General features: G+C 45.7%; 1 protein-coding gene across 5 annotated transcripts in view; it reads right to left on the bottom strand.

Moving 5' to 3' along the window:
• Positions 1–11,870, bottom strand: part of rerea (arginine-glutamic acid dipeptide (RE) repeats a) — a 127,782-nt gene that overhangs the window by 61,340 nt on the left and 54,572 nt on the right. For all 5 annotated transcript variants that reach the window (XM_005732872.1, XM_005732873.1, XM_005732874.2 and 2 more), the window contains 2 exons: positions 10,014–10,524; positions 2,374–2,444 (listed from right to left, as the gene is read on the bottom strand). In XM_005732872.1, the coding sequence (XP_005732929.1) occupies positions 2,374–2,444; positions 10,014–10,380 (438 nt within the window). In that variant the 5' untranslated portion in view covers positions 10,381–10,524. The remainder of the gene's footprint in view (positions 1–2,373; positions 2,445–10,013; positions 10,525–11,870) is intronic.

Genomic DNA, 11,870 nt, shown 5'->3' with positions numbered 1-11,870 from the left:
TGTGTGTGTGTGTGTGTGTGTGTGTGTGTGTGTGTGTGTGTGTGTGTGTGTGTGTGTGTGTGTGTGTGTGTGTGATTTGTAGTTCAGTGACAAAGTGAGCTCACTGAAAAATGCTGTACGTGTTTAGAGAGCCAGCGGGGGCTTGTTGTCTTAACATAGGAGGACAAGGGTACAGTCTGCTCAAACACATACAGGCATGCAGATGGCTGTTCATTAATTACAGACGGACTGGGGGAGGGAGTAACAGAGAGACAGAGACAGACACAGAGGGAGAGCGAGACAGAGAGAGAGAGGTCAGCTAATGTAGCTAGCATTCTGCCTCTCTCCCTGGACAATTACCTCTGCCTGCCCCAGACCTCTTCTGGCGCTCTTAATCAAGGTGCAAGTGCGTGGGTGTTCGTGCGAGTGTGTGTGCATGCGTTCATAAGAAAAGGTTCTTGCCATCCTCAGCAGTCTCTGAAAGCAATCCGATTAAAGCCTCGCTGCTGTGGGGCCTGGCTGCAAGGCCTGCAGCTCACCTTGAAAACCCTTCTACACTCAGCTGCCCATTGAGCACAAAAGCATTTGCAAGTGTGTGTAATTATCCTAAAAGACAATGATCACTTTACTAGAATTCATATATTCTCAATAAACAATCCATAAACTTGTAGATAAACAAGTAATTGGTCCACATGTAGCGGTTAAGAGGGGCTACACTAGTCTTCATGCCTTGCCCCTCACAGCATCCACCAGTGTGTGTGTGTGTGAATTTTAGGCAAAGTTTAGACATAGAATTAAGCGTTTGTATGAATGTGTGTGAATGGAAAGTACTTTAACACTTTGCCTGCTCAAATTGAACAGAAAGGTGGTATATGAGTACAGTATGTTTACCTAACTTAATAGACATCTGTGCATTTTCTTGTTATTTTTGGCCAGTTTTACAAATATACATGTATTTAAGCTTCAGTGAATTAGCTGTGACTGTGAAAGACAGGTGACCTGTCTAGAATCCACCCCACCTAAAACTGAAAAAGTGACAAATTAAGCACAAAATGTTTATCTATATTACTTTAGAATCTCAATTCTGGTTTCCTTCGGTGGATGTTAGGCCACACACACACCCTCACCACTCCCCTGTCTCATAAAGCACCAAGTGTGGCCTCTGACTCTAACAGCCATTCCTTTGGCCCAACCCTCCCCTCCCAAAGTCTTCTGTGCTCTGCTTAGACAACCAATCTCCTGAAAAACAGGTAATACTTGGGAGGCTTTGCCGTGGCTTCAAAAGGCAACACAAACCCATTCATTACAAATTCCAAGAGTCTTTTCCCAATAAATAGTGGTCACATTACTGCAAACCTGGACCGAAATGAGTTCCGCTTTTTTGTTCGCGGCCAAAAAAAGCGGAATTAAAGACCAATTAAAAACATTCAAATTCAGTTTCATAATGAATTTCAAGCTTCAGTGAAATATTTCCATTTGAAGGTTGGCCCGAAAATAGAAAAATAGAAAAATCTTCTGGGTGCATCGGCCTTTAGGAAATATCCAGCATGGGGTAAGCCACTGGTGCCATTAGTGTAAAAAGACACAGTGTGGCAATAAGACAATCCAGGATTTTACATCAAATTACAAATTACTTAAAAACAAGATAATCTGCACCCAGTCGTGAAACTCCTTCTAAAACTGTGCAGTGTGTCATTAAAGGCAATTACCATATAGCAAACTAACTGAAGCTCTCAAACCATAATACTGTGCCCTTTATTTTATTATTTGCATAGACAAAAACAAATCTATTACGGATGAACTCAACTTCCTCTTCTGGAGAAGGCAGTGTGAGTATGTGTGTGTATGTGTGTGTGGCTGTGATGAATTTTATGTGTCCTGTTGCGCAGAAAACAAGCACCGTCTCACTAAAGTGACCGAGCCTGATGAATCAGCTATTCTCATCAGCAAATTAAAAACTAATTTCTTTCTTTATTCAGCAAAAGAGGCAATTTGGCCACATTAGGTCGTAAAAAAGGGGAAAAAAATCAATTGAAAAGCGGTGAAGGTCTCCTTCGTTAAATCAATTAACCACATCGACTAACATCTATATTTCCATTACAGGCATTATTACACTGCCAGTGGACTGCAAAGGTTAGTGGTGTTTAAGATTCGCTGAAGGATTTTTATTTGCCAGTACAAAAAAAAAAACCCCAAACTGATGATATAATCCATCAGCACTTCAGTATGATCTGTTATGTAAATTTAATCAGCTTTGCCCCGATTTCCTTTGGAATTTCTTCTCAACAATAGTATGCTTTCCCTTGTATGCCATGTATGGATGGGTTGGTGTGAGGAAATGAGGACATGAAATAGGCTGATAGGAAGTGGAACAATAAAAAGAAATCTACTCACCAGCTTGAAATCCTGAATGCTACAAATGAAGTAGGGAGTGTTGGGCCGCTGACTCTCAATGTACACACAATCTGCAAGTGAGAAAAAAAAAAAACAGGAGATGTTCACACTTCTCAAAGCTTTCATGCTTTTAAGCAGCCAGACTCAGTAATATATTATTTTGTGTGCTGTTACCTCTGCTGAAAAGACATTTTTTTCCTCCTTGAGTCAAATTCAATTGGAATGCGAGTAATAGGATTAAGGACTTTTGGAGCGCTACAAGGTTGCCTTTCCAAAGCAAACATTACGCCCCAGGGGAATTATGTTATTGTTCCACTCCATTTATACACCAGTGAGCAATACTAGCTTTAACCCCATCCCACCCCTCAAGTCTTCACTGTGACTTGTTTTTTACTAAAATGACAACTACAGCCAACAGTTAGCTCTGGGTTACTCTGAGAGAAACAAACCAATTAAAAAAAAGTGTGTGCGTGAGAGAGAGGAGCTGGGCCGGCTGGCTGCGTGGCTAAATTGAATGTGACTGGTGGTATGGCCAGGTCATGAACTCTCATCTCCTTAACAAAAACATTCACGCTGCAGAGGACAAAAAACACACAGCCACTTCTGTTAGGAAGGAGAAAAAAAAGGAGGAGGTGGTGGTGTTGGGGGACACAGCTAATGGTTACTGCTCACCCCGCCACACTACTTTCCAGAAACAGCCAGGTTTTTAAATGATTATTGAGAGAGAGCGAGAGAGCGAGAGATGTGAATTCACAAAAGTCAAATTAGCATAACAGTCACCTTTGGCTCTTAACTGCAACACAAAACCAGGAGTGTGATCAAACTGAGTGTAAAATGATTTATTTTGGTGTAAAACAGGGGTTTATACCAGGCAGAGCAATCAAAAGCCATTCACTTAATTGATTGAGAAACAGATCGCACACACGCGGAAGCAGTATGACAAAAGCTACTTGAATGCTCCCAGGGTCGGTGCTCCTACCAATTGGAGCAGCGAGGAGAGGAAAAGTGTAACGCTTCTGCTGCCATTAACTCGCATGCACACACACAGCCACGAAGGAGGGCGATATCTCGCAGCTCTGTGAGCTTTGACTCATGGGGGGGGAAAAAGAAAAGAAAGAAAGAGAGAACGCCACCATCGACAACATTTACACTGACAACACAAATGGCTGGCGCTCGTCTCGCTGAAACACCTGCTGAGCTGCTCCTCACAGAAGTATTACGCCACACTTTTCCCTAACAAAAGATCGCGTAGCCGCCTTCTCTCAGCGACCGACGCTGCCATCATCTGTTATTTATTTGTGTCAACAGAGTTATCGATCGGGCTGTGGTTTATCTTACCGCTTGCAGAGGAACAGAGAGGTGGCAAAAGACATTAAATGACTCTGACACCCAAGACACCATTTGTAGAGGGGGGCTGCTGTGTACATGTGCGCCTGTGACATCATGGGCTTTGTTTTTTGAGAAGCTATGTGTGCGCGCGTGTGTGTTTGTGTATGTAACCTCGGGGTGGGCTTGTTATCTGCTGGAGGCTGAATGAGCTGTTCTAAAAGGGGGAAGTGGGTGTGTGGGGGGGGGGGTATTATCGCCCTTGCTGGCTCTGAGTGACGCATTATATCTCTCTCACTACTGCCCTCTTCATGCTTCCCCACCACCACCCGCCCCCCTCCTCTACACCATCCCTGGAAGTCATTTACAAGATAACATGAATGAAAATATCCATCAGTGCTATTGTGTGATCTGTGAACAACACACTGTGTATGTGTGTCTGTGTGTGTGTAGAGGAAGAGACAGAGAGAAACGGGTAGAGGAGGAGGTGGAGGAGGGAGGATCAGGATGGAGGGAGTGGGGGGAGGGCAGAGAACAAAAGAGACTAATCTGAATGAGATGACATGTTTCGGAGGAGTCAAATCGGGGGAATTAGGGTTTAGTGTCCCTTCACCTCGGCAGCACATTCATTTAGAAAGGCCAGATCTCCGAGCCTGCACCCCAGAGTGCATCAACAGGCACAAAGAACAGACAGCAAGAGTGAAAAAGATAGGTGGAGGGTAAAAAAAAAAAAAAAAGAGTGAGAGAGAGAGACGGGGATCTAGTTTAATCATTCACAGACAGCAAGCGAGTCTATTCTTCGAGCGTCAAAAGCACATTCTGAATTCATCCTGGGCACTAAAAGTCTACTACCTCAAGGGCATTTCTCTGAAATTGACTCGAACACGAATCTCAATGAATGTGAAAGTTAAATCCAAGTTAACGCTTCAGACTCTGTCATCTGAACAAAAAGGAGGAGGCGACGGAGCTCGGGGAGGTTTGGGTGGGTGAGTGGGGGGTTAGGCGGGAAGGAAGGCTGAACCGGGCCAAGCGGTTCCTCCGGGGGTCTGCCTGGTTTGGTTAAACGTTCCTGCCATTTTGTGCTTTTGGAAATGGGTCTCCTCGCTCAAGTGGAGAAGTAGAAAGGGGAGGGGGCGAGGTATTTAACAGAGGCGGGGGTCCATGTGGGGGATGGGCTTTTTTTTTTAGGGTTATAGTGTGTTCTGGCGAATGGATGCAGGCTTCACAGGAGGCAGGAGAGCCACGGCGGTGCTTTTTTTTTTTTGCACATGAGCGCTCAATCATTCAAAAACCATACGTTTACGCCTTTCTGCTTGGAATCCACTGCTGACTGCAACGCCGAGAGAGACGGAGCGTGAGCTTGATACTTCGACAAAGGGAGATAATCAAGAAGTAACAGAGTGCAGTTCACCGAAACCTGATCCTGGTGGCGGCTGTTTCTCCGTTTAAACTGTACCTGCTGAGTTCAAGCGGCTGAATTTTCACTGTTACAACCTCACAACACACACTCAGTCTTTTTTTTCTCAGCTGTACTTCATTGTTCAGCCAGCCATTCTCTCATGGCTGCCAAGCATGTCTAATCTAAAACACACCTAGCCTCAGCAAAGGAGGCATGTCCTATTCTCTTCTCCGTATCAAGCAAATAAAATGCTGTTTAATTTGCTGCAGCATTCCAGCAGAGAAGGGGAGGTGGGGGTGGGTAGGAGGTGGAGTTCTTAGATAATATCTGCTTGGATTTCTTTTATGAGCCAGCAACAATGGAAAGGTCACATTGTGAACACAGCCATGTATGCCAGTGTTTTGTAAACAGTGGTAAGGGGAGGAAGGGGGGGGTGCATATTTTAGGAAGCAAGACGGGCTTATTAAATCAAAAAGGGACTGTTTGTTTAAGCCGTGCTTGCAGGTGGTGAGTGATAACCAAGAGGCAGGACGCACCTGCGTTGTCAGAAGTGGTGCTCGGCTCAAACGGGCAATGAAGATGTGTGCGGCTTTAGCAAAGCTAGCAACAACGACAGCAACAACCCCACCCCCAACAATATTCTTTGAACCTACTGATCTTAAAATTAAACACACAACATGAAATACTGAAAGTACAGAGCTGTGAGACGAAATATAGATAGAAGAAAGATAAGAGTGGTGCAACTAGTGATTCACCGCAGCTCTCTTGAGCAAGACCAGCTGATGACCAAGGCCACTTCCTGCTGGGCTAGTCTCAGCGGGGTGCGCAACAGGCAGTCGAGCCCTGAAGGTAAACAGACACTTGATTCTTCCTCAACTTTCCTTCCTCTCGTCTCTACAACCAGCCCAACAAGTCTCCCTTCTTCTCACTGGAAAAGCAGTGGGAAATACCTGGCAAGCGATACCATCAGCTCTCTACAATAGGGCAGGCCTACAGCTGACTGAGCTCCTAGGGGAGAACAGAAGCTCTTTGACAACACCACCACCCCCCCACCCCTCTCCTTTCCCTCTCGGCTAGCCCACGCTTTCTCATTTAGCAGTCGGCAGGTGGTTGGATTTCACTAAAAAGCCCTTTTCCCAGAGTCTCTAGCGTGGGGAGAGATGGGAGAGCGGAGAGGGCCCTTTTAAAAATAGATCTGTTCAGTTAACGACAGGCTACAGATTCACACTGCTATGTTTCAATATGAAATGACTCCAAGGGCTTGTCCCCTATGTTAGCTTGAATGGAAACTGCAAACTGATCGACAGCTAGCTGTGGTAGCGGATGGGTTGTGCTGCCATTTCTGTACTACACTGGCTGTCTTGGCTCTAAAAAACTAGTCCAACATTCACAGATTCACAACTTCCAGGTTTCCCAATAAGATTCATACTGACAACAATGAATTTAGACATGTAATGATCAGTGTGGGTAGTTCTATTTTGGATAGTAACTTTGCACAATCAAAGCTAAAACAGGTTGATGGTAATGAGTGTATATTTGAAAAGGATAGCTGAAGCCCTTATAAACATAAAGAACATGGCAAGTTTGTGGGACAACCAACAGTTGTTCTAAGGTTTGAACAACTGTTGGTTGTAGTTGGTTGAATTTGTGCGTTACAGAGATGCAGCAAGACTCACAAACACACATGTAAGCATACGACCCCAGGGTTCTGTGGTGACTGCAGCAAGGAGTGCCAGTTGCCCACATCAACAAATCCTTCAACACACACAGTGTGTTTCTCAGTCTAGCCTCAATCTTTCTGCATATATGATTCACCTTCTACACAAATCTACACTTGCCAAGAAAAAAAATGACTAAAATGAATCAAGTGTTTCTGCTGCAGTAGCCATGTTGTGTGACATACAGTGAGGGAGAAGGACAAGGAGGAGGGGGGATAGTTTCCATTAGCTCCACTGTATGGTGTGTGTCTGCCAGAGATAGGAACCATGTTTCCAACTGTTAAAAGTATGCCTTTTTATGTGACAGGGTGTGTATGTATGTTTTTCAGTACACAAATGCTGGTTATCAGCATTCTATGTATGTGTGCGCACCGTTTCTATGCTTCTAGGGTGTCTTCTATTGATCCACCACAGCAGTGTGTATAATCTCTAGAGAGAGGATCTATAATCTAGGGTGGGGATGTGGATGAATGTAGAGAACAGGCTTTGGAGGTGTCTGGCTGGGCCCGGGGAAGTGGTGCGAGCTCAGCCACAGGGTACAGATCGATTTGGCATGTCTGCTCGAGCTAGCTGTTCACCCCAGCAGCCGATCATACAAATGGCCCGGGACACAGTCCCCTGGACACCACCAGGCAAACTCCTCCATTCCTTTTAAAACAGCAGCAAAGCTAGAGTTAGCTGCAGGCCCACCTACTGGCCGATTGCACTTCCCCATCCAATCGATGTGCGCTAAGCTGCCTGAACCCATCTTCAAGGGATAGAAAGGCTAAGCAGAGAGATTGGAGGGTGGCTGAGGACCAGGAGTAGGGAGATGGTTTCAATACTAGCTTAACTGTTCTTTTTTATGTGATAACACAGGCCTGTATGTTTCTAAATCTCCCCTGTGACAAAAGCAATCAAAACGGCATTTTGGTTCACGATTTCTTTCGTTTTCTGCGCTGTTCTCCATCACATTCTTCCCCTCCCCACATCTGGGGTGGCGTAAATCCCTCTTGGAGGGTGGTCAGTTTTACATATTGTGTGTCACTAGCCGGCTATAAAGGGATTTAACATTTAGTAAAGCATAATCCATTGCAGGCTTTGTGCCTGCCTAAGCTGCACACATCAAATCTGATTGCAAGAAGGCTGCTACCAATGACCAAGCTGTAGGAAACAAGCACTGTCACACACACACGCACAAGCGAGCACACACGCGCGTGCACAAACACGACTTGTCACTTGAACAATAAGCAGAGGAGACAGCAGGAAGTCGGCTGCTGAGGTGGAGGATCTTCCATGTTGACAACAGGAGGTAAATTACAAACGAGTGTACCGACGCTGGGGCCGTCACTACCCTATCGTGGCTCATTCCTAATCTAAACCAATCTTAACAGCTTCAGTCTACATGACGCGAGGAGGCTGTGACATTCAGGCCACTCCACAAATGTCAAACTAATAGAAGGAGAGGACAGGAAACATAAATATTCCACATCAACCAGACCCTGTCCGTGCTGTTCGCTCGGTTGTGGAAATATAAATATTCGGAGGAGCTAATCCACTGAGACGGTCGACTCTGTTTATATGCCTTTTGAATGTTTCATTGATATAACTGACTGCTTCTGTTTTTGTTTTCTCACCCCTTTCCCCCAGCCCGCCCCCTACCTCGCATGGTCGACTATGAGACCCAGTGTCGGTGCTCTCTCTATTAAACATGAAATGCCAAGTAAAAAAGGCTTCAGTGGAGACCTCCGCAGAGTGATAGAGACAGAAATAGTGTGAGCAACAACAAGGCTTGATTCAGTGTGACTGCTTGCTTGAGGACTTCCACTGATACCAGCGCAGAGATAATTTAGTTGACCGGATTACGCAGCTAGGCTGAAAGCGCAGGTCTGGCTGTTTCACTGCACCTACTGGAATTCATCTGTTTAGTAGATGAAATAGAATAAAAGGAGGCCTGAGGATGATTCTGGACGTGTGGTTCGGGTAGACTGTTGAAGAAGACAGCCTAACACAGTCGCTGTAACTTCTTACATCTTCCCATTAAATACCCGAGCAGAGTGGGCCACTCCCCTCCCTCAGTACTTGACCTTTTGCAAGCTCCCAGAGAAATATAAAAGCATGAAGGCAATGATTTAGGTGCAAGGCAAGATGACAGTGAGCGGTGTAAAAGACACAGCTAGTTAGCCTGGCTTCTTTCCGTCACTCAGTGCTGACATTTCCGCCTCTAATACAACTAATTTAAACAGCAAGTAAAAGATGGGCTGTGTTTACAGCCACGAAAAAGGTCGCTTCTCTTTTTATCCTCGTTTATTCGACATATTCAAGACATACTGCCGTAGCTCGGGAAAAAAAATCCTCTCCCAGAAAGTAGAGTGCCTTTTGGCCCCAGAGGAGATAGCATATTTTCAGTGAGTCAGACAGCGCTGGAATGAAATCATTATCATGGCTGTCTCTATCGTATCATCTATTGAAGCACCACTTTGCTTTATTGACTAAGCTCAAGACAAAGCTCAGAGTGGGTCAACTTGGAATTGATTGTATGATGCATTGGCCTCTAGCCTGAAGGAGTACTTCTGCTGCCGGAGAACTGCAACTTTGGAGAATCTGCAATTCCTCAGCAGCTTATGGCAGCAGAGGTGACAAGAATCAATCACTGATAAATCAATGTCAGTTTTTCCCCTATGCCTAAAATAAACTTAGTCTAAAGAAAGTGGCTTATGTTAAAAAGTGCAAGTGACGCTGAAGCTAAGCTATGCAAAAACATGCACAGGCTTTCCTAAAACCCGTCATGATGGGGCACTGGCTCTAACAGAGGATGCTTTTGTATTAGAGCATGATCGCCAACTGTGCATGCTCAAAGGGAACTGTAACACTGACAACGCCATGAGGTTACTGTTGTAAAATGTAAAGTGATGCTGCATAACGAATATTAAACTGAATTGTTCAGGACATTTATGGGCATCACAGAGGGGTCCTTTTGTTCATTCACACTTGAGCTTGCTTAACCACCACTGCTTTCTCGCTTTTCTCACTTCTTGATTCAGGGAAGAAGAGCCAAATTTTAATGGTGTGTTTGCAAACAGCATCTGACAAATCCAGTGAAGTATGCTTTCGAAAATGTGGGCTTATGACCTGGGAAAGTTTAATCATTTAGTAGCCAAGCTGATGAATGCAGCCCACCGGCTCACACAACTAGATTAAGGGTTCCTGGGACTTACCTCCGGGTCTGTAAACAACATCATCTTCTGTAATGAAGGACGTGATTTCGCCGTTCTCTGTGCGCTCGTAGCGTGATTTCTTCTTAGGCATCTTCTTTTTGCCCTTCTTGCCAGCCTCCTCGGCCGTGCCGCTGCCTCCGCCGGTGCTGCCGTTGTCGTTGTCCTCGTCATCGCTGTGCTCGCTCTCTGCATAGTTCTTGGCCCCGCCCTCCAGCGTACAGCTGCGTCGGGGCCGAGAGCTTTCGCTTTCACGGTCGCCCCGGTCCCCATCCTGCCGGCGGGACTTGCCGGCCTCTCTTTTGTCCCGGTCCCTGTCTCTGTCCCTGTCCCGCTCTTTCTCCCGTTCCTTTTCTTTATCGGCCGTCATGATCCGCCACGTGCCTTCCTCAGTCCTCTCACGGCTGGGCCTCCGTGAAAGGTAGACTGTGAGCCTGGGCTTCAGTCTTCTGAATTTACCAGTCAAATCCAGGGAAAATTTGGCCACTCCAACAACCCCAGTGTTTCAGAAAAGCTGTGGAGAAAAGAAGAAGGGCAATTAACTCGGATCAATAACCACCATTTTTACAAAATACAAACAACATTAAAAGTGTTGTTCAATACTGGATGACACCTTTTTTGGGGGTAAGAAACGCAACATTAGTTCTTGGAGATTAGGCTGCTCTGCCGACTCTTCTCAGCATCACAGTAATTGCTGGCATTCTCCTCCACAGCCAAGTATGCTCCGGAGAGCACAGAGCAGCTTTATGAAAGAACAAAACCTTCGAGCTTCCTGCTCTAACATATTTCCACGCTTTCAGAAAGGTGCTAAAACAGATTTATTAAAGGGTAAAAGAGAACAACAGGAAGACAAGCGCCGCGGCTAGAGTATTTGTAACACAATGAGCTAAAGGGAAGTCATAACTGAATAAGGTAGTAAAGAAGCTGCTGCCAGCCAAAAGAATTCCTCTGAGATAATATGCTATGAGGGTTCTTTTTTTTTCTTTTGGCAGAAGTTGCTGTTTGTAGTTTATAAGGCCACGGGAAAGCTGCAGCATAAAGCTCAATGACAGAGTTAACAGCCTGGCTTCTCTGCAGACCGTTTCTGTTGACACCAGGCTCAATTCTGCTGGCTTACTGGACTCCTCCCTCACCCCAGCCCTCTGCCCTGGCTGACAGTCACCGCTGCGTTAATGTGAAGCGACAGCTCTGGAGGGAAGGATACAGCAATCCACTGGGTAAGGAAAGGCAGAGGATCGAGGCAGAGTCACTCATTCGCCATGCCTGGTCCTCAGCCACTTGCAGCTATCTTTGTCCAGCCACCACTTTCCCCACGTCATAATAAAAAAAATCCTCCATAAACAGCAAAGCTGAAGCAGCACGCTGTCTGCACCACACAGCCTCTGCACACAGCGCCTACAAAGGAGGCTACTCATTTAAAGCCAGTGTTTGCCCCCCCTCCACTACCCCCCACCGCAACAAATTAACTAGAAATAGTTATTACAGCCCCCAGAGGGATCAGACCAGGCAATCAGCACTCGCTATACCATGGTCATGATGACCGGATGGAAGCCGAAGAGTGAAAAATGAGGGAGGGATACAGATTCAGGCAGGTGAAGCAACGAAGGCTTTGAGTTAGAATTTATAAAGCATATCTGGAAGTGGACGAGTGCTTATTGACAGAGCCAGAAAGAACGTGAGGTGAAGAATAGAAGCAAAGCAAAAGGTGGAAGAAAGGCTTTTGGCAGTTCAGCTAAGCTAGCAGGCTTGCTGAGCTAACAGCTTAGTTAACGAATGCCCCGAGGACAAGGGAGGCTCGAGTATGTGAGATCAGGGCTGGTACTGGTGTTGACACACACACACACACACACACACACACAC

Source organism: Pundamilia nyererei, unplaced genomic scaffold, assembly GCF_000239375.1.
Source record: "Pundamilia nyererei isolate P.nyererei 1_Seehausen unplaced genomic scaffold, PunNye1.0 scaffold00049, whole genome shotgun sequence".
Lineage (NCBI taxonomy): Eukaryota > Metazoa > Chordata > Actinopteri > Cichliformes > Cichlidae > Pundamilia > Pundamilia nyererei.
The sequence above is the reverse complement of the archived record's forward strand: the minus strand, read 5'-3'. Positions and strand labels throughout refer to the sequence as shown.